The sequence below is a fragment of the Megascapheus bottae genome, chromosome 19, assembly GCF_031878675.1.
Source record: "Megascapheus bottae isolate mThoBot1 chromosome 19, mThoBot2.hap1, whole genome shotgun sequence".
NCBI classification, from domain to species: domain Eukaryota; kingdom Metazoa; phylum Chordata; class Mammalia; order Rodentia; family Geomyidae; genus Megascapheus; species Megascapheus bottae.
The window spans coordinates 26764048-26786392 of NC_143527.1; the positions used below are offsets into that span (position 1 = coordinate 26764048).

General features: G+C 40.6%; 1 protein-coding gene across 10 annotated transcripts in view; it reads right to left on the reverse strand.

Moving 5' to 3' along the window:
• Fhod3 (formin homology 2 domain containing 3) overlaps positions 1-22345 on the reverse strand; it is a 400155-nt gene that overhangs the window by 33262 nt on the left and 344548 nt on the right. For 9 of the 10 annotated variants that reach the window (XM_090353236.1, XM_090353234.1, XM_090353233.1 and 6 more), the window contains 3 exons: positions 20548-20832; positions 14226-15109; positions 3905-4063 (listed from right to left, as the gene is read on the reverse strand). In XM_090353236.1, the coding sequence (XP_090209362.1) occupies positions 3905-4063; positions 14226-15109; positions 20548-20832 (1328 nt within the window). The remainder of the gene's footprint in view (positions 1-3904; positions 4064-14225; positions 15110-20547; positions 20833-22345) is intronic. The other variant, XM_090353235.1, reaches the window with a different exon arrangement.

Here is a 22345-nt window from a genome sequence, read left to right on the forward strand (position 1 = left end):
TTCTTCTAATATCCCTTTGCTCTAAACATACTTGATTTTATACCTGAATGACATACTTCAGGGAAAATACAAAATATCCTGTTTTATAGACCCAAATCCTATTGGTTTGATCATTTCACTTAACTACATATGATACCTTAATAAGTAATAATTTTGAATGAACCCTTGGGTACAACTATGGGTAAGAATCTACCACAAGGATTTGGGTGACAACAACAGAAAGTTCGAGAACATAGGACTGAACTGAGTTTATATACAACTTGCAAAATTCCCATGAAAAAAGAGTATTCTTCTGAAACACCTTCTGAAATCACCTTGATACTATATTTTTTCTACTCTTTGAGGTACACTTGGGTGGAAATTATTGTTTCAAACATACAGATGAAATACTAGATGCTACGTTTAACAAGAAAGTTGTTCATCTTTTAACATTAGCTCCATAGATGACAAGGATTAAACAAGACATGTGCAATGAACAATACATCTTGTGACCAATCTTCAGCATATTCTAGTTCCATGTCCTTTGACCCTCTGCATGGGCAGGCTTTTCTGCATGTGTCTAGTGCCTTCTTGAGTACCTAAAGACAGGTCTTGTACACTACTTAGAAAGATGCTATAGGTATGAATGGCTAAAAGAAACTTGTTTCTAAGATGCTGACAGGCATGACAGTCAAATTTAGCTATTTCAAATGCTATTTGAGACCATTAGATTGTGTCACCCTTTGTGGAGACCATATTCTAAGAATATGAAAAGGAAAAACAAACCTCTTTGCACTTCCATTTATGATAATTTGATGACATTTTACCTGGGAAAACATCATTTATATTCTTTAGAGATGACTGTAAAACAATTTCAAGTTCTCTTTTTGTTAATGAAGTTAACTACTTCCTTAGGATTGCATGGTAAACACAGATACATACCACTGGTTGCTAAGTAAAACTGCAAGACAGTCTTTAATACATCCTAATTACATTTAGGTACATAGAGCTTTCTAATGGCCGGATTATGCTGTGGTGCCATGCCACAGTACATGTATCCAAGAAGCAGATGGTTTGGCTTAAGGCTTTTTGGCCATCAGCTGGAAATTTCATTAGCAAAGATCTGCAAGTTCATAACTTCCATCTTTTCTCTGTCTCAATTTAACTCTTGAATAGCAAGACTTAACAGAATAAGCCTTGTGTACTGCCCAGCACATTGATCTAGATCTTCTATGGCCCTACAGTGGCAGAGCTAGTAGATGGTCCTGGATTTTACATTCTCTAAGAGGGCTATTTCCCCAAGAGTCTTTCCAGTCATGCCTGAGATTGACACAGATGAAGTTGGAATTCATGTTCATCTTTAAGGTAAAAAACATAAGCCTTGTGAGGATACTCATTGATGGGAATCTGTGGAAGCACCTGCCTGGTACCTGGCCCACAGTATGAGACTTATAAAAGTCAGGTCTGGTGCTGTGTTCATTCCAATACCCATCAGTATTACTGTAACTATCATCCTCCCTTCCTTATCAAAAGGGTGCTCAACTGAAATCCAGGTAGATAAGGAAAAAGAAAAATTTGGTTCATTTTGAAATCTAAGTAAGTAACTTATTGAGCCTGAAACTTCTCTCACCTGAGAAGTACATTTCAGAAAAGCACCAAAGCAAAACCCAAAAGAATGATTCTCTTTCACGTCCTCTGGATGGGAATGGGAAGTATTTTAAAAAAAGAGTAGTTGTCATTTTTATCTTCAGTCTGGCTGACTCTGGCTGTTTTGGAAGCTTCCTTATGTGGAAATCTGTGCTTTTGCAAGCTCTAAAAGACCTGTTACATAAACAGGATGGCCTGACAGTGCACCAAGTCCACACAGATTCTTCATAAGTGGTTCATCCAGGATCTTCCAGCATCAGGCACTGCTTTTCTCCCTTGCCTTGTGAAGATCTGTGGGGATTCTTCATAGAGAGGTCTGGCCTGCTCCTCTCTACTGCCCAATACCTGCCTCAATGACTCTCCTTATCTCTGCCTGCTGTTCCTTCCCTTCCCTGCCACATATCCACTTGAATATGCTATCTGCCTGACACCAGGACTCACAGTACTACTTCCTTCCAGCTGGGGGAAAAATACTTATTTTTTCTAGTGTGTCTTCTTTGACTCTTGTCTCTTCTTTGTTCCTTAAAGTGGAACTGCTTGGACTTGCATAGGGCTGCCACAACAATGTTCCACAGACTGGGTAGCTTAGAATAACACAGATTCATTATCTCTCAGTGTTAGGAGCTAGAAGTCCAAAATCAAGGGCTTAGTAGGGCCATGTTCTCTCCAAATGCTCCAAGGAGGAATTGTTTCTTGCCCTTTTTAAGCTTCTGGTGCTTGCCCTTAATCCTTGACATTCCTTGGCTTGTAAACACATTGCTCTAATTTCTGCCTATGTTCTCACAGGCATTCTAGTCTGTGTCTCCCTGTGTGTTCTCTAAATTCAAGTGGCATTCTCTTCCCTGTGTCTGAGACCAAATATTCTTCATATTATATTGTATCAGTCATCAGATTTACAGCCCCTTCTATCTCAGTATGACCTTAACTTGATAACTATTAGATCATACTTTCAAGTAAGGTCACATTCTGGGTAGGCATGGATTTGGGGGGACATTATTGAACCTAGTATAAGTCTTCATGAACACTTTTTTCTTGTAGACTCTCCTCTACAAAGCACAAAGGCCCATCTGGCCTGCTGAGATCCAACTCCGGCTCCTACTACATTGTGTACTTCAGTGGGCCTGGCATTGTGGCCTGAATATGGTACCTCACTTACAACCTTTCTGGAAAAGTCTTGCTCTCATCTCTAGAGTCAGGCTTTCCTGAATGCTCAAAACTTCCAAATAAGACTTAGAAAATGGTTCCAACCTTGGGCTTTAAGAAGAGCAGGGTTCTCTTCTAATAGAATGGGTTGAATGCCACAAGTATCACACTATATCATGTTGAGATTCCTCACATTAGTTTCCACTGGGTTCTTAGGTTATATCACACTCTGCAGGAATCTGTGAGCTGGCAAGTGTCTCTGTTATTCATCTTCCATAATTAGAGTAAGAGATCTCACCTGCATCAACTGGCACCAGTCCATGGTGAAAAGAGCATGAAGCCAGATAGAAGATTTAGAACCTTGGCATGATAGTTAAGTCATGGCTCCAGCTGGACTGTCTACCTCACAGTAAAAGCCACAGCACCCACCATCTCCTGACTTTTGATACTCAGATCCATTAGTGATACAGCCTCAGTTGACTCTGTTCTTCTGATTATCAACTAAGACATGTCTGTCCATATCATAGTGCCCAAGGGAGAACAAAGTTCTTTTCATAGAAGGGAACACATATTGAAACCCCACATTTACAAGCTTTAAAAAAAACCAAACACCTATTTGGGGGCCAAAAGTTTGGCCTAGTGGTAGAGTGCTTGCCTAGTATGCACGAAGACTGGGGTTCAATTCCTCAGTACCACATATACAGCAAAAGTCAGAAGTGGTGCTGTGGCTCAAGTGGCAGAGCTCTGATTTCAAGCCCCAACCCAAGGACTGGCAAAACAAAACAAAACAAACAAACCTATTTAGCTTAAAATTCTGTGATGAGAACCTCAGCACCCTTGTAAGCAGGTTGTAGTAGTATTTTTATACTTGGAGATAAGTCACATGTGGTCAGAGGGAGATCCATAAATGAACAAGGCAGTGAGGATTCTCATAAAGTGAGGCTCACCACCACCCCTCACTCCACAAGAAACATGTACGAGAACTATTAACATTATTCTGAGTCTGGTTAATAAAGAAAAAACAAAGGCAAGCTAATCAATAAATGAAATCATAGTGGAGGCAATGATGTAATGTTAATTTTAACTTACGTTATTGTTAGACAACACAAATAATGGTTGACAGAGCTTCTCTTACCTCAATTCCTTCTTTGTTTAAGGCATATTCATCAAAATTCAAAATAGCTATCTTAATCGTTCTGGGAGGGGGCAGGACCGTCAGGCCAATATTGATGGCATTGCTCCTCTTGGAATCTAGAACGATGATCTCCTGCCTTTTTCCATCTGCAGCAGTTTTCTTTGTGATAAAATAAGGAAAATTAAGGATTAATGCATCATCTTAAGATCTCTATGGGTTTCATTATTAAAGTCAAGCTCACTCCTTATTTAGAGATGAAAATAAATGGCCCTGGTTCAGCTCAGGGAAGAACTGGCTACTGCTCAGCTCAGAAGAAAGAGATCAAGGATTAGATTCTGAGAAGCTGCCAAGCTTGGGTCAGCAGTGGAACTTCACAAGTCAGACACATTACAAAATGAAATTGATTTTCCTTCAATTGGGGAAAATGTGATCTTTTGGAAGAAAAAAAACACAGAAACTTTGTTTTTCCAAAAAAGCACTGAAAACAAAGTAGAATCTTTAAGGTTCTTTTCCTGAGCTGTCGGGTGTCAGAATGTGTCTTGGTTGGCTCACTACATATGGTGTGTGCCCGGAGAAGTGAGGACACACACTGAGAAACAGATCAAGAGGGAGAGGTCAGTGTGGTTGGCCTGTCAGCCCCTCACATCCTTGGCTGCAGTCTCAGGGCCTATCATGATTCAAAGATCCCATGCCTTTTAGACCAGTGTTATCTCCATCTTTGCTGCTATATTCACCCTCTGTGCAGCTGCCCATTGGAGGATGGTAAACTGGGGCTTTCTAAGAAGGAGGAATGAGAAGGCAAATACTGATAAAGAAGAATGAGGGACAGTTGGTCACAGAGACCAAGGATGAGAACAGGGGATCAAAGGTGTGAATCATAAGAAGCTTAACATGGCAAAAATCCTGAAGGAGAAGATCCATTCAGCATGGTGATGGGTTCAACCCCAGGCAACTATAACTTACCTTAGTCTGCAAGGGTCACCTCAAGCTGGAACCTTATCTTGGAACCTGATAAAAGACCTGGAATCCAGACTGGGGTTCAGGGAAAGGAGATAAGGAGTAACATTCCTTTGTTTGGTTTGTTGGGAATTCCCAGGCATGAGGCTAGGGTTTGATGGAGACCAGTCCTAGAAGACTTCATGGCCAGTGAAGGGCTTTAACCCAAGCCTGTAGCTATGCACTCATTGAGTAAGGCACCATCCAGTCTTACTGTCTCCTTTGAAGTGGGGAACCTGGCTGTGCCCAGACACAGCTGAGCCATCTGGAGAAGCTGGCCTGCAACAATATTGGAGGCAGGAAGCCTTCAAGCAGAAGCAGACTGAATCCTACTGAAGTCTTCATGAGCCCTCCCAATTTAATTGGCAAAATTCTATTTTAGGTCCTTAAATATGCATTTGGGAATCAACACAAATTTCCTCATGAAGAAAACAACTGAAAACATCCCAGCTGTGTTTGGGGCCTGGTGGCCAGGAGGGGACAATTCCTGTGGGTGTGGCCAGAGGCTTTGAATAGGATTACCAGGGAGATGGCTATAGATGTATCTCTGCTCTGCAGGGAAGCCCTTGTCTTCCATAGAAGCCCCTGAAAATTCTCAATTCAGCTTTTAAGTTGTTGACTTCACTACAATATGTGGACTATTAAGAAGAAATGAGAAAAGGCTGACAAAAAGTTCCATATAGGCAATGAAGAGGGATGTTACACCAATGCTGAGATCCCTGCTACTCTATGTGTTGTGGGAGCCATTAATTTGAGCCTGCTCAAATTAATTTCCTCTTCCCAGATCACCAACACATCCCTGGCTTTTTTTTTTTTTGCTAATGTGTCTGTTAACATCTTTCCTATCTACAATTTTCACACCTAACTAAAGCTGGTTCTGTGACTTAGTTCTGGTTTAGCTTTCCAGACTTAAAAATGATACAGCCTAGCTATGCCTTTACCCGTCCCCTTCTTCCTGCTTAGAATGTGGATTTGTGGCCTGCAGGCACAGCTGTAGACAGCTTGTTAGCAGAAGGAATGAAGCCACTTGGATGGCAGCACAGATTCTCTGGAAATTGCAGGCCTTACCCTCTTATCCATACAGTCCTCATCCCTCTAGGAGCCCAGAGACAGGCCTGTGCCGACCCAACTAACACATCTGGAACATTTATGCAACGAGAAGAAGCTGGTCCCCTATAGGAAGAAGCAGTCCCATGGCAAACAGCTACTCACAAACAACTTAGGAGAGAAGACGTTTCACATTTTAGCCTGTTCCCTGAGAATCCATGTCCATATTTGACAAATAACCTACACAATATATGTGGTGATTCTATTCCTGCCAGCACCTCAGTTTATCACTGGTGCCAATGGGCATGTCTACACAATTTCTAATACATTAGAGAAGTTCAAATCACTCCCTGAACAAGCTCCACTAAACAAGCGAAGACAACAGGGAGAGCTGGTTCCACAGATAACTCCCCACCTTTTCAGAGCACATGTCCACGTCAGAGGACAAGCAGTCTTCAGTTCTGATGCAACCGTTCTTTTGAATCAAAGCCTCAAGTCGGCAATAATGAACATTACTGGAGCCTCAATATAGTCCCACAACAGTGTAACTACTGTCCTCTCTTTCAAAACCTTCTCCCTTCCTGTCGTTCCCACACTCAGAGCAGCCCACTGCAAGCCTACAGCCTCTAGCCTCTTAGCCTCATAACCCATCCATCCTACACTTGCCAAACTCTTCCAGACTTCCTCTCTTTATTGAATTTCTTTGATTAAAAAGCTACAGTGATGGTATCTGGTTTATAATTAGAAAATTGAGGTGATAAAGAGGGAAAATAAAGCAGGAGCCAGAGAAGGAACAGGCTTTGGTCCTTGTGAAGGTCAGGAAACACAAATGACCTTCTGAAGGCATCTAGAAGGGAGGCATGAGATGTGCAGGAAAAAGGTAAAACAGAAGGTAAAGACAGGAGCTAGGAAATCCATAGTTCAGTATTGTAACTTACACGGATAATTTTAGGTGCCTGAGAAGATGAGCTAGGGAAAATTGTTGCTCAAGGCCAACCCAAGGAATGAGTTAACAGAAACAATAAAAAGCTGGCACAATGGCACATAAAGTATAAATAGGAGAACTGTGGTCTGGATGGTTTGGGCTAAGAAGTCCTATTTTTAAAAAAATTAACTAAAAAATAAAGTAAAATTGCTTAACAAATGCAAAGTCTCAAGCTCAAGAATACCAATATTACCAGAAGAAGAACTTGGTTTTGCATTGACAGATCACAGACCAGACAAATGCCCTCTAAATGGCACTCAATAAAGAAAATAATGCTTTTAAAATATTAATACAAATCAGGGTCTACTGAAAAGAAAATAAGATTTACATTTTAAAAAGAGGCTTGGCTAAATGAAAATATCCCATTCCCAGAAAGGAAGTCTTAATTTATGAATGTGCTAGATATTTCTCATCCAAAATATACACTTAAAGCAATTTCATCAAAATGACATAAGATTTATGTTCAGAATTAGAAAAATATATTATAAAAGTCATGTGTTCTTAAAACTAAATAATATTCTTTAAAATGAGAGTTATGTGTACTATCTATACAATTTGCTATACGTACCAACTACAAAACTAATAGACCTTGTAGCAAGGCACCAAGATACACTAGGCAGTATGAAAAAATAGACAATGCTCTTAAGACATTGGCCTAGGCCATTCCCAAAAAGACAGCCAGATTAGTGACTCTAATATGGAACCAAAGGCATAACTATAAACAGAATAACCCAATATGGTAAGTGAATACCATGATAGACTAGTACTTCTTAGGAAAAGCCCAGACAGAAACAGGAACAGAGCTTGGATGAAAACAGTTAGACTGGCATAGGGGTGATGGTAAACTATACCCTAGCAAATCACTGCTGTTCACTGAAGTCTCCACCAGTACAAACTGCAATCTCCACCCACTGTGAGTAAAGATCAATGACCTCCAGCCTGAACAGATGCAGAAGAGGCTGAGAAACAAGCTCAGTCTTTCCACAATCTCTTTCAGACTAGCTGTATGTATTTTCATATTTATATATTATCTCTTTTTACTATACCATCTCCTGAAATAGTCATTTCCTAGGTTCTTCCCAAGTGCTCAGTCCTCAAATGGAACATTCTGTATAAAGACCAACAAAGAAACATATTCGTAGGGTGGGTTCCAGATATCACAGATCAGCTTTGGGACAACAGAAATCTTAGTGCTTCTATCTCAAACATTTCACTTTGTATTCAACAATTTTCAAGAACTACCAGTAAGGAAGGGATGATGGAAGGAATACCAATGGGCCAACATTCCAGGTCCAGGCTTCTAGACTAGGGGACAATTGAATAGGAAAATAGGAAAACTGCTTCTGGAGCATATCAGCAAAAGGGAGTGCATGAGGCAGTGTGGGGGAAATCACCATAGGGCTATCTCTGAGCATGCTTCTTTCCCAAATATGTCCATAAGTTTACAAGGAGAAAAGGAACTTGATTCTTTAAGATAGAAGGTGAGCCCCTGGAGGGGATCCAGCCTTGTATTCCAGAAAGTCTAGTTAAGCTGAAACTTGTATGGCAAACATTCCCTTCAAAGCTACAGAGGTGCTTCCAAGACACCCACTGTAAGCCTTTCCCATCAGAGATAAAGATATCTCTGGAGACATACTTTGGGCTTCGATGCCATGTATGGCTTTTGTTTGCTTTTGACTTGGCCAAGAACACTATAGGGAGAGGGGGCAGGGTGTGAACAGCCTAGAAAGACCAGAGACAGAGGTTACCCTCTGTCCAGAGGGACAGCAAAGAGGAACAGGCAATTTAGCTCCTTTTTCTCAAGTTTGTCCAAGAGGGTGAGGGAGCAGGCTGTAGGGAGAAGACAGAGGAAAGCCCCTCTAGGATGCTGTTTCAAATAAAACAAGAGTTATAGGACTTCCATGAAGCACAGGGGAGATAGCCACTTAGGTAGCTATTGCTAACTATCAAGGCTTAGGGGCAGTACTCTGCCTACTCCCTGCAGCTCAGAATCATCTGGTGGTTGGCTACCTGAGTTACAAATTCACTTTCTAGAACCAAAGTTCCCAATAGATAGAACCAGAAAATTCAACCACGCAAAGTCAGAAAGTTATATGAGTCTTTTACAGAACAGTGAAGTTAGATTACTAGGTTCACCTGGAAAATAAGCAGTGTAACACTTCAAGTTTACTCAGAGGCACGGGTGCTATAACGTTACAGATGCAAAGATGTACAACAAAATGTTTCATAGGAGGGAATACAAAAGTCAGGCTTTAGGCACATCAATTATTGCCTCCAAGAAAATACATTTTTATTAAGTGAAGTAAGCCAGACTCAAAGGAACTTAGGCTCAATGGTTTCCCTCATTCGTCATAATCAGTAGAAACCTTGGGCTCTATTAGCAGAGATTTGCAATAGAGCAAAATCTTGATACATAAGGCCATATAATGTGAAGCTAATTGAAAGGACCTCCAGGACATTGAAACAAAAGCCATATAATGAATGATTGTTGTCCTTAATGTACTATGTTGTCTCTCATCTCCTTTGCTGTCCCTTGGTTATCTCATATTGGTATAGTATCTCACTTTGTTATCGGATATATTGAATTTATTTGTATTTGGATATTTGAAATTTGATAGGGAAGGGGGGAAAACCAAGACGGGTGGGGGGTGTGGGGGGATGAGGGAAATGGGTACCAAGACATGTGAAAGGGTATCAATGTATGTGAATTAATTCACCTTCTATCTGGCAAATATCATGTAACCCTTTTACTAATTACAATAAAAAAATTATAAAAAAAAAGAAAATACATTTTATAGTTTTCAAGAAAGGATCCAATCTTGATTCTGAATGGTTGTTTGTGATCACATGCAATTGTGATCTTAACCCAATATTGGAAAAAAAACCAAAACCCTTTAATTTCCCCACTGAGAGTGATTCAGTTTAGAAAAGAGAAGTTGAGGATTCAAAAAACAGGAAAAGATGGCCAAATTTAAATAATACACAGTAATCATTAAGCTTAAAAGTGTCTTATAATATTGACATACTCCCCTTGAAGACTTGAAGAATAATTTTACAAGTAACAGAGGAAGAGTTAACTTTCCAACACCAAAAAAACTTGTATATTCAAAGGTACTGTGACTGAACTAAGGACCTGATATTCATATAGAATTCTGAAGGTCTTAAAGAACATTTTTAAGTCTAAGAATGCTCCTATGAAAGCCACTGTCCTCTGTGCATGCATCTCGGCATCACTGTTAGGTCTCAGTCTGGATTTGGCTCAGCAAATCACGTCAAGAAATAGTAAATTTATCTTCCTCACAGCTCCCTGCCAGTAGACTGATGTCACAGGGTATTTTCAAAACTGTGACAGTCAAAGGATACAGTGGTACAGATGTCCTCACAAGGATGGGACAAACTATGGATTTTTCCTAAAGTCTTGCAAAAAGTGGATGAAGTACATACTGAAGTATTAAAGGTGGGGGCAGGGAGAATATCTCCAACAAACATTAAGTCTAAATAAAGACCATAAAACCATTAGAACAAAATTTCTTGCCAGAAAAGGCTTGCCTTATTAATTTAGGCCAAAAAAATTTTAATTTCCTCTTTGAAAGCACAGCAAAGATCAATGGCCAAAGAGCAAGACATTCTGCATTAGTTCAATGTATCATCCTAACAAGGAGAGTTACACAAGACTTACTAATCTTGCTATTATAACAGCATAAAAAGTTTTCTTTGAAATTTTCAGGGAGGATTTAGGCTTTTTGTATTTAGTACTAAGCAAAATAACATTTTCCCCTTATGTCCTAACAATGAATATAGCCTAGAGAATTATTTCTTTCTTATCTGGTTAGAAACATTACTATGGAAGGTGGTTGGGAGTGCATTGTTGCTTTGGTGTCCCATTTGACACTCTAAGTAAGATATACAATCTAAGGCTTACTTTACAATTCCCAAAGTGCTTTAGAAACCACCCATGCTAAGGATTATCCCTTGACCAATTAACTCATCAATTCCGAATTTGCTTTAAAAGTCACTATGTGTAGTTTCTAAAACAGCCTAAAACTTCAAGACAAAACAAATTTCACTAGATTTATCCTGGAAACTCTCTCCCTCTCCATGATAAGCCCAATGAGCTCAAAACACTGGGGGCAACATCAGGTCTCCAAAGGGGAAACTAAGTCCCTTTGTTTCTAGTGGTGTTCTTCACACCATATTTGTATTGGTCTTATATAATCTGGGAGTAGAAGGGACCTTGTGGCTCTATATGGTAAACAAAGGTTAGAAATCCATATCCTGGAATTTCTCAAGATACTGTTGAATCCAGCCCTTCTAGAGTTTTCTGCCCTCATGTCTTTCTCAGAGGCCACTTTAGCTCTCCTATGTGATTCACCCACTATCATCGAAAGCACAATAGAGTGGAATTTATCACAGGATTTCTGTTTTCACAAAACACAATGAAAATCTCTTATATATATATATATGTCTATATTATATTCTGAAAGCAAAGTGGATCCTGCTTCTGAAATTATTTTGAAAGGAAACTAAAAAGTACATCTTTGTGTTCTTATCATGTTCATTAATTGAATCCCAGGTCTGACTCATGAATCTCTGCTTGGGGGTGACCTGAATGATTTTCCTATCCAATGTCAAGTGTTAATCCTAATTTGTCTTTTCTGTAACCTGTTGTAAAACTCTTGCTCACATTTCCTGTTTTTAAAAAACAAAAACCTTAAAGGTCTAAAGCCTCCTAGGTCTCAATTTAGTAAACTTGTTGGTATAGCTGTCCTTCAGTGTCTAGGTCCCTTGGGGAACTTGCTACAGAATCCCCTGAGGGTATCAGAATCCTCAGATGATAAAGTCCCTTATGTTAAATGGCACAGTATCTGCACATGTTATATACATATCTTTTCATGTACTTTCAATAGTCATTGTACTACCTAATTCAAATAAACCAGTATGTACCCAGATGCTATATTGTATTGTTTATGGAGTTATAATAAGGAAAAAGTCTGCATATGTTCAGGGTAGATGCATATGTCTTAAGTATTTTTCTTCTGTGATGGTAGAATCTGCAAATGTGGAACTCACAGTTATGAATGGTTGACTACATATCATTTTATCTTGTTTCCACTTTACAAAAAATAGGCAAACATATACCCTCTAGCTATATACCATTTTACTTGGGGGAAGAATGGAACTTTGGTCTACTGGAAGAAGCCAAAATCTCATCATCAATTAAATCAGCCATAGTAGAACCAAAAGGAATGAGGCAGGAGATGCTGTCATTTGTATCTTCTTAAGGAAATTTAATTTCACCATTTCCTCTGCAAAAAGACAGAAGTGCCTTCTGTGCCAAACTGCTACTCTTTGTTGTTCCTCCCAACTCTGAATCAAGCAGCAGCCTATACCCAGAAACCCTCAAGGGTGATGAGCAACCACAAGAAGTGAAGAACCATAGCCAGACAAATGAGCCAAGGAAGGGGATGTGGAGAAGGAAGTAGAGATGATGACGAGGAAGGAAAAGGCAGGGGAAGACTGGCCAACTGGGTCAGTGGGTTGGAGGGTAGAGGTAATGAGGCAGATTGTGGGTAGGTCCTGGCAAACCATACTGCTGCCTTACTCCCAGCTGGATTTCTTCCTCAAGTGCCAGGATGAATGTAGGAATGGGACAGGAGCATGAGGCCTAGCATCACATGGTACCAGGGTAGAAAAAAAGTTATCACACAGGCAAGCTAAGAATTGGTAGGTGTCCAGCTCTTACTTCTTGGGTATTACTCTCTAAAAAGGGCAACAACCAAGCACATTTTGAAGAACTGGACTGACTGGGCATAATTTTTTATATTAGATGTTTTGCATTTTGGTTTTACTAATGAGGAAATTTTAATTCTGACTTGAGGGGGTTCCTAAGACTTGAAATAATTCAGGTTCAAGTCTGCGCAGAAACTGAACAGAAATAGGGTAAACATCACCTGGCAAAGAGCAGCAAGTCATTTAAGAACCTTCATGTGGATTTATAAAAGGAGAATGACAAATTTCACTCCCCACCACCACAACTTGTCTTTTACCATCACGAGCAGCATCAGGCACCTCCTTGTTAAAAGGAATACTTGTCCAAGGATGTTGCACAGCATTTTTGATTCAAAATTGTTGATATTCGGTTCAGAGAGGTGACCTGAGGAACTTTATTCTCAGCCCAAAAGATGATTAAATGAATGAAGCATCACATAGGGATGCTCATGATAATAAGTTCTTATGTGTTTAGTCTACATTCATATTTTATAAAGAGAGCTTTCCCAGACCCCAAGTTCCTGAAAAGAGAAGATGAATCAGGCTTCCCTCAAAGGTATTCTACCACCTGAGTCGCATTCCTAGTCATTTTGGCTTTCATTATTTTTCAAACATGATCTTTTTCCCTGGGCCAACCATGATCCCCCCAATGAGGATTCCTGCATACTGAGATGACAGCTATATGTTACCAAACTTAGTTTTTATTGGTTAAATGGGAGTCTCATGAACATTTTTGCCTGGGTTAGCCTCAGGCTATGATCTTCTCAATTTCTCCTTCCCAAATAGCTAAGATATTGGGCCTGCTTGTTTATATCGGTTCTAAAACTAGAAAAAAAATACCCTGAGTCACAAGCATTTAGAAATTATTTAAAGAGAATTTTTTATACTAAGATACATAAAGGAGGCATGACTGAAGCACTGAATTATGAGAAGTACAGTCTGTAGCACAACATCTTTTCTTTTGTTATCCAGATTTTACTAATCATGACTTTCTAACTCGATGTCGGATTATTTCATGTTCAGGAACGTCACATCCCTGTAAACAAAACCACAGTGACGAGGTCTGCAAGTCCTCCAACACTCACAAAAACTAAAATAATCTTGATGCGTGTGAGATATTTATAAGATGCTAAATATTTGGCTAGTGGGACGCATCTAGATAGTTCCAGTATGCTGACACTGTTAGGGATTTATCTAGAGAAACACTGCTTGAATTAATTGCCTTTGCAAAAGCATCCAGCAGCTACAGCTGAAATCCAAAATGCAACTATTAGCTGTAATTGAGTAAGTGTGCAATTTTCTAGTTAACACTCACATATGGCTAACCTTGTCTTTTGCTCATGACTTTCTGGGTCTTTAAAAGCTACTTTGGATGTAGCACAAGAAAACTCTGTGATAAAGGTAGTTTTATACCAGTTGAGATGTTACCAAAGAGCCAAAGCCACCCAGAAGTAGTGTTTTAGAATAAAACTCTTCAAACTACCCTCAGTGCACATTGAGAAGCATACTAGAGCCCAGTCATACCTTTGTGACAGACAGTTCCTTGGATTTAGATTCAAACAGGTGCTCCAGTCTGGAGGTGTCCACCTTAATTGGTTCCAGTTTCGACCACAGGAATTCTCTGCAATGGCGGTTATTCTTACAAGGCCACTCAAAGGGCCGAACTTCATTCCAGAACAGACGGATGGTCTTCTTTTTCTTAGTAAATGCAGGCTGGCCCCTGGGTACCTGGGACCACCCTAAGCCCTGAGGAGCACTGAAGACTGGAGGAGGAGGAGCCAATAAATTACTGGGGACTGGAGGGGGAGGCACACCATCCAACAGGGGTGGAGGGGGTGGGGGTGGTAAACCCAGAAATATGGGTGGGGGAGGGGGAGGTGGCCCTGGGGTCTCCCTTGGACCCAGGTCCATGTCCAGAACATCTATGTCATCTTCCTCCCCTAGGTCAGTGAAATCCATGTCTTGAATTCTGAGCTCCCTTGGATTGGCCATGAGCTGGTCCCAGATGTAGTCAGATTCTGTCTTCAGCTGTGCAGGTGCCGTTTCTGGGGTCTTGTCATTGGATTCTGCATCCGAAGAGAGAGAACCTCTTCCCAGGTCACCACTGTTGAACTTCTCAGCAAAAGCCTTCACACTGCCCCGGTTTTCCAAACAGCCCATGTCCACCCTCCTAACACACTCCTCTGGGGCTTGAGAGTTGGCTTGCAGTGTGGATATCCTGCTGGCGAGGCTGGCCACAGCCTCCGCCTCCTGCTCTGTCCTCCCCTCCTCAGCCTCATCCTTCTCCTCATCCTCGGTGGACTTTCTGTTATGGGCATACAGCATATCCAGCATGAACCGTTTGTTGGTGAGGATATCTCCACACTGTCCATTTACACCTGCATCCTGAATGCCTGTGGACCACAATCCTGAAATCACATAGGGCAGAACAAGTAAGAAACTTCAAGGCTACTTCATTTCTATGAGAAAACCCAATTACATAATAAGAAGGATAGGTACATACAAGTGACTTCAGAAAAGATACCAAAGCAAAGCAATCAAAGCAAAAGGTGGCCATGGAGGATGACCTACCTGCTCCAGGTCCCAAGACTCTTCTGGGTGCAATACTGTACCTAGTCAGGGCAGCTAGTCAGGATCCCCCCCCCATACACAGGTAGCCAGTGAACTGTGTCATAACTATGTAGGAACAACAATATAGGAACAATAGCTCTCTGGCCTAGGGCAGGTTTTAGACAGACTATGTGGTTACCTTTTTCTGCCTAGGTTATGACTGGACATCACTCAGTTGAGGTCACTGATTGTACTTTAAGTTTCTGGCTCCTTGTCTTACGGGGGCTTATTGCTTAGCAGTCTCCTCCACTCCCTCCCTTCTCATGTTTCCCTCCATCTATCCCGAGCCTTGCTGTCTCATTCAGCAGCTTAACAAAGTCAGAAATCTTCTAGAGCCCCTGCTCTACCACCAGCTTCCCACTTGCAGCTGAACTCCAGGACACAGCCTGTCTCGTGTAACGTTTCACACACTGTTCCCCACCGACTCTGTGTCTGCAGCAAGGAAACTACACCAAAGGTCCTCTGTCCCAAGTCTCCCAGGCTCCTCTCACTAGATCCTTTCTCCTGAGACAGGAACAGGGGTTATCATCTCTCTCCTTACATCTCCATCTACAATAAAATTTTTCTTTTCCTTTAATGCATGCAATTGCTTCCAAGAATTGTTCGTCCAGTGTGTCTAATTTTTCTCTTTATTCTTTCTGCAACTACTGGTGCTTTCCAATCTTCATGCATTTGAAATCTATTCTTTTCACTGGGTGATGGCTCATGCCTGTAATCCTTGCTACTCAGAAGGCTGATTATCTGAGGACCACAGTTCATAGCCAACCCAGGTAGTAAAATTATGAGACTCATCTTCAATGAAACAGCAAACAAGCTGGGAAGTAGAGCTATGGCTCAACTTCTAGAGCACCAACCTTGAACAACAAAAAAACCTCAGGCTTAGACCCTGAGTTCAAGCCCTAGTGTCAGCACACACATAGCAAAATTGCTTCTGTCTTGTCCCTCTAGGCTTACTTAGCCCATCTCTTTCACATATATTCTTCCAGAATACAATACTCACCTGCTTTGGTTGCTTCTTTCTTTAAACTTTTAATGATTTTGGATCTCTTCTCTCCATTTACCAATCCTTTGGTCGTCCCCACCTCATCTAGTCTCAAGGCTTTTATTATAGGTCTTTTGACAGGTCCTCTGTCCCACCCCTTCCCAAAGCTGCTTGTCTTCCAGGGGTTTTCTTTCTCAGCCATGGCAGTTTGCTCATTCTTGCTGCCAATACCATTTCCTAAATCCTGATTTTTTTTCATCTTTTCATCCAGTGCAACAAAGCATCTCGTGGAGTCTAGCTTTAGGTTGGATCTCAAATCCAGCCGCTTACTACTTACACTTGCCACAATCCTGGCTCAAGCCAGCATGGTTTTCCTTGAAAACGGAGATGGCTTTGATGTCAGTTGTTCTTAACACATGGTCAACATCTCTTTCCATTTCTTGGGAAAGGTTGGCCATTCTTATTTTAGCAACAAAGAAAAAGTACATTACAGGTATTACTTTTCTAGCATTTCCTTACCTATTTTACTTCTTTCATTTATGCCTTTTTAAAAGTCATTTTATTGTGTTCTATTATGTCCTTTGGAATTCCTTTTGCTCAATAATCTACTTTATCTTCCTTGACTATTACTTTTGTTTTATCACATATCTTTTCTCAACTTTTAACTTTAAATTTTATATCATTATCTTTGTAAAGAGTTTTGTTCTGTAAAGAACATGTAATTGTTTTCTGTTTCATAATTCACTTTGCAAGTTGTTTTCTTAATGTAAAGGAACATTGAACTGTGAGGGCTTACACGTACCATTTTACTAATCTTATTATTTGGATCCAGTTTCTGTTCCTCCTCTTGTGGGTTTCTTAAACATTTCTTAGAAACTTGTTTAGATTTCAGTAGTGTTTCTAGTTCTTTGACTTCATATGGTTGTTTTCCTAGTAATTAGAGATTACAACATACTAACTTCCCTCATCAAACACTGTCAAAAATGACAATGATTTTGTCTCCTCTCTTCCTCAACTCTAGGCACATGAGTGTTCCTCTTATAATCCCACTAGTGGAAAAGCTACCAAAAATGTTCTACTTTCCCCATGTCCTTTTTCTCTGTTCTGTGTAGATCATTGAATATTTCCTTTGTTGTCTTTATTACTGAGCATTGAGCTTATCAGTATTTTACTTTATTATATTTTTTCGATTCTATCATTATGTATTTGCTTTTTTATATTTTTAGTTCCATTAATTTCCCTTTGGATTTTTTAATGCTTTTTATTTCTCTGTTATTTTTCTCCTGTGTTTTCTGAATTAGTAAAGCAATATTGCAATGGATGGTTCAAAATCTTCGTCACATAATTCCAACATCTAGCTTACTTCAATAGCATCAGTTGATTCTCTTTTTCTATTCAAGTTATGCTTGTACCAGTTCTTGCTATGTTAAGCAATTTTCAATTTTGTTTTAGACATTTTGAGTATTATTTTCTAGCCATGGCATCCTAGTTGATCTCCTTCAGCAGGTAGTTATCCTTTGTATGAGTAGCATGGAGGATGTGATAGAGGAAAACCTTCAGCAACCTGATGTGTGTTATTGTCACTTCAGCGGGAGTATGTACATAAGGTGGTAAGTTCACTTCCATTATTGGCATCTTCCTGGGAAGAGTAATCTACTGACTTAGACTGCATCTTTGCCTCCAATAAGACATAGTAGCTCAGAGCCCTGCACGTCTCCTTTGACCATAGGCTGGGGAAAACATAAGGCTGACTAGCTCTGCCTCCAACAGGGTCATTTCACCTTCTTTGTGACAGGTGAGGATAGAGGCAAAACTTGCAACACCTATCAGAGAAGGCCACTGGATATTTATACAAAGATGGTTTAGTGAGATCTTACTATGGTTCGGATATATAACCAAGAACTTAAAATGAGAAAGAGAAAGATCTCCATCCTTATCAAGCTGATAATTTAGAGTCAGCAAAAGACAATAAAAAGTGTATCAATTGTAGGATAAAGCCATTCACACTAGTGCCATAGAGAGAAACATATGAAACAAGCATAAAACTCCCCAACCAGAAAAAGTTGAGTCTCTTTCAAGCTTTGCTAACCCATGTGTTAGTAACAGGTACAGCCATTGGAATAAGACAGGGAATGATTTTAATTGTCTTCAGTTTAACTGAGGAAATTATGAAAAGCAAAAATCTATCCTGTCAGAGCTTCTCTTACTGGGCTCCTGAAGGCGTTTGTGAGTAGTGAGATTTGTCTAGAAATGATCATCTACAGCAAGTAACACAAGAATGAAACCAAAGGTCACTGCTAAACCCCAATTCCTGAGTCTGTACACTTGGACAACCCCCACATTGGTCGAAAGTCAATGGTCCTACACTGGCAACAGTGTCTCCATTTTTGGAAAGTTGTCCTTATTTGGAAGAATATTGCATAATCTGATTCAAGAAAATTCAGTCCTGGGCTGGGAGTTTGGCCTAGTGGTTAAAGTGCTTGCCTAACATGCACGAAGGCCTGGGTTCGATTCCTCGGTACCACATACATAGAAAAATGCTAGAAGTGGTGCTGAGGCGCAAGTGGTAGATCTCTAGCCTTGAGAAAGTCCAAGGACAGTGCTCAGGCCCTGAGCTCAAGCCCAGGACTGGCAAAAAAAAAAAAAAAGAAGAAAGAAAAAAAAGAAAAAGAAAGTTCTGTCCTTGGTCTTATTTTTATTAGTCCAACTTGCTGATATGTTCTGACCCTGCTGAACATAGAGACGATGGATTCTTGATAATATTTATAATACATAAACATTCTAAAATGCGAAAATGTTCAAGAAAACTTACCTTATATCCTGTATAATGCTGTAATTCCATTAAATGTGAACATTTAAGAGACTATAATTTGATTTTTAAAGAAAGTAAGTCATTAGTATATGTAACAGAAGATTTTCAGTGCAATCATTTCTGGTATTTCAGCCCTTTCTTATTGCATTAAAGTGATTGGTAATAGAATTAAAACCTAGTAGTATATTCTAATTTGGAATAATTGAAAGAGTAACTATTTTAAGCTCAGCCAGATAAACTGACAGGTCTACTAAAAGACAATATGGTTCATTCAATTGGAACTAACAAGCCATAAAAAAAGTCATGGCAATCTGATATATTGGATATATTTGTATTTGGTTACTTGAAATTGGACAGGGAAGGGGGGAAAACCAAGATGGGGGGGCGGGGGGAGGGTAATGGGGACCAAGACATGTGAAAGGGTATCAATTTTTGTATGTGAATTAATGCACCTTCTATCTGGCAAATATCTTGTAACCCTTTTATTAATTACAATAAAAATATTTTTAAAAGTCATGGCATTTTCTGGAAAGTCATTTTGAAGCTTTGGGAGTTGACTGTTTCACTTTGTATATGGCTTAAAAAGGCTAGCTCTTAAACCATGCCTCCATGATGAAAAGGATTACGTGAGGAAGGCAGTATGCTTGCTGACCTACTACCTCAACAGCACGCAAGTTATTGGCAGGATAACTAAGCCTTGTGGTATCCCAGATGGTACAAATGATTTACAATTCCTATAACCTTTGATGGTACCTCCCTTCATTCAAATGAGATCCTTTGGAGCCAAACCCACAATCTAGTGTTCTACTTACTCCCCTCACAAGTGAACTGAATGAATATCAGGTGTTAACTCTGAAATACCACAACTATACCAAGGGAAGCATGCACATATCCTACTAGAGAGTGACCCTGAATATAATGAAGGAAATGACTTCCATTCTGTATGGTTCAGTCTGGAATATCAAATCAGCACCATGGAGTGAGCCACATTTGAATGGAACATTCCATCTCATTTAAAACAAATTGCTTTTGGAAAGGTCCAGTTGTCATGACTTCATCTAAAACGATCCATGGAGTTCCAACATTGCATGCTTCTAAATGTCAATCAGGAACTTAAAAGGGCTAGTTACTATGGTAAACCATTAAGCCACTAGAAGGAAACGAGCATTTCTCTCTTTTTTAAATAGCTGTCTAATAGAAAACTCTCCATTATCTGGACACTTTTGCTACAGGTAAAGGGCTCGGGGCCACCTTTCTAGGAGGTAGGAAGCTGCCGGGTGCCTGTCACAGTGGTCACATTCTCATCCTCAAACAATGGCTTATGAGAGAGCTGCTGCCACAGCCCCAGGTCACCTCAGACGGCAGCCTAAGTGCTACAGTGAACCTGGTCCTCCGCCTGGGGCTCACTGGAACATGCTGACTGAAAAAAGGGTTTTATTTACCAGTTCCCCTGTCTCTGGAGGGCTTGTCCTCCTTCTCTTCCCTCTCCAACGTGCTGCTGGAGGATGAGATGCTGGAGGCGGAACAGTTGTCCCTCTCGTTCACCTCCTCGTTCTGTCTCTCTTTCTCACTGAGGGTGGATCTTTCTTCTGGCTCTGGCTCCAGGGCCCCTTCCAGTGCCCCTTCGCTCTCTGCTCCCCCTGGGGCCAAGGCTATGTCCTGGCTGGCTTCATCTGCAACCTGTCCCTCCTCTGCCTCCGGTTCAGGCTCAGGATCCCCAGGACTCACTGGTAGAGACAAGAGTAGAGATTATATTGACAACAAGGATTTCTTGGGGATTCTGTAAAAGGTAAGCATGGGTTTGAGGTTGATTTTTCTATGCTGCTCAGTGGTGGGCAGAAGAATAAAGATGGCCCTGGGTATTTATTCAAATACTAATGGAAGGGATTATGTAGATGTAAACAGAAGTACTCGGTCAGTTGACTTTAAAACATGGACATATAATTGGGCAGGCTGTCTTTAATCGATGACCCCATTGTTATGATGGTACTAGGATTTGAATTTAGCACATCATACTTGTAAGCCATGTGAGCCACTCTGCCATCCTTTCTGCATTAGTTAATTTTGTGATAGGCTTCAGTTTAGGACCAGTCCAGTTTGAAGCACAATCCTCCTACTTTTGCCTTTCTACATAGCTGGGGTAACAGATACCACCACCACTACCACCACCACCACCCTCAGTCATTGGTGATAGAGGCTTATGAAGTTTTTCTCCAGAGTGGCCTCAAACCAAGATTCCTACTCTTCACCTCCTAAGTAGCTAGGAGCCACCAAGTACTAAGTCCAGTTCATACAAATCTTTTAAGAGAGACAGAGAGAGACACAGACAGACAGACAGACAGACAGACAGACAGACACAGACACAGACACAGACACAGAGAGAGGAAGGAGGGAGAGAGAAGGGGAGAAAGGGGGAGGGAGGGAAGGGAGGGAGAGAGACAGAAGGGGAGGAAGGGGGAGGGAGGGGGAGGGAGGAAGAGAGAGAGGGGGAGAGAGAGAAAGAGAGAAAGAGAGGCTTGACACTCTTGGAGTGCTTTTCCACATTTGCTGGGTACTGGTGAGATGCCTATAATTTTAGTTAATGCAGAAGCTGAGATCCAAAGGGTCATGTTTGAAGTCAGTCTAGGCAAAAAAAGATTGCAAGATTCCAACTCCAATGTGACTAGCAAAAACTAAGCAAGAAATGTGGCTCAAGTGGTAGAATGTCAGCTGAGCAAGCAAACCAATCAAGTGTGATGTCTTAAGTTCAAACTGTGACACTGGTCAAGAAAATAGAAATCAGAGATGTCCAGTTCTCAACAGATGAGGAAATCTGGGAGTTTAATAGCATGGGATGGTTTCCACACATATTCCTGGCTTTGAATATGGAGGGGGTATGTGGCAGTAATGTGGATGACCTTTGGAAGCTGAGAATGAACCCTGATGACAGCCAAAAAGAAACAGATACTAAGTTTAGATGTACAAACAACTAGGTTCTGCCCACACTGTGAGTGAGCTTGGAGGTAAACTCTTTCATGGCCTCCTGATCACAGCTTAGCTGGCCACAAATCTGGTCTTGGTCTCATGACAACCAGGGCCAAGGACCCAGATGAGCCATATTTGACTTTTGACCTAAGGAAACTGTGAAACAATAATAAATGCATGCTGTTTTCAGTCACTACATTTGTGGGAACTTGTTATATAGCAGTAGAAAATGAGTATGTTATCCTTTTCCCTTTTTAGGGCATGAGATCACAATCA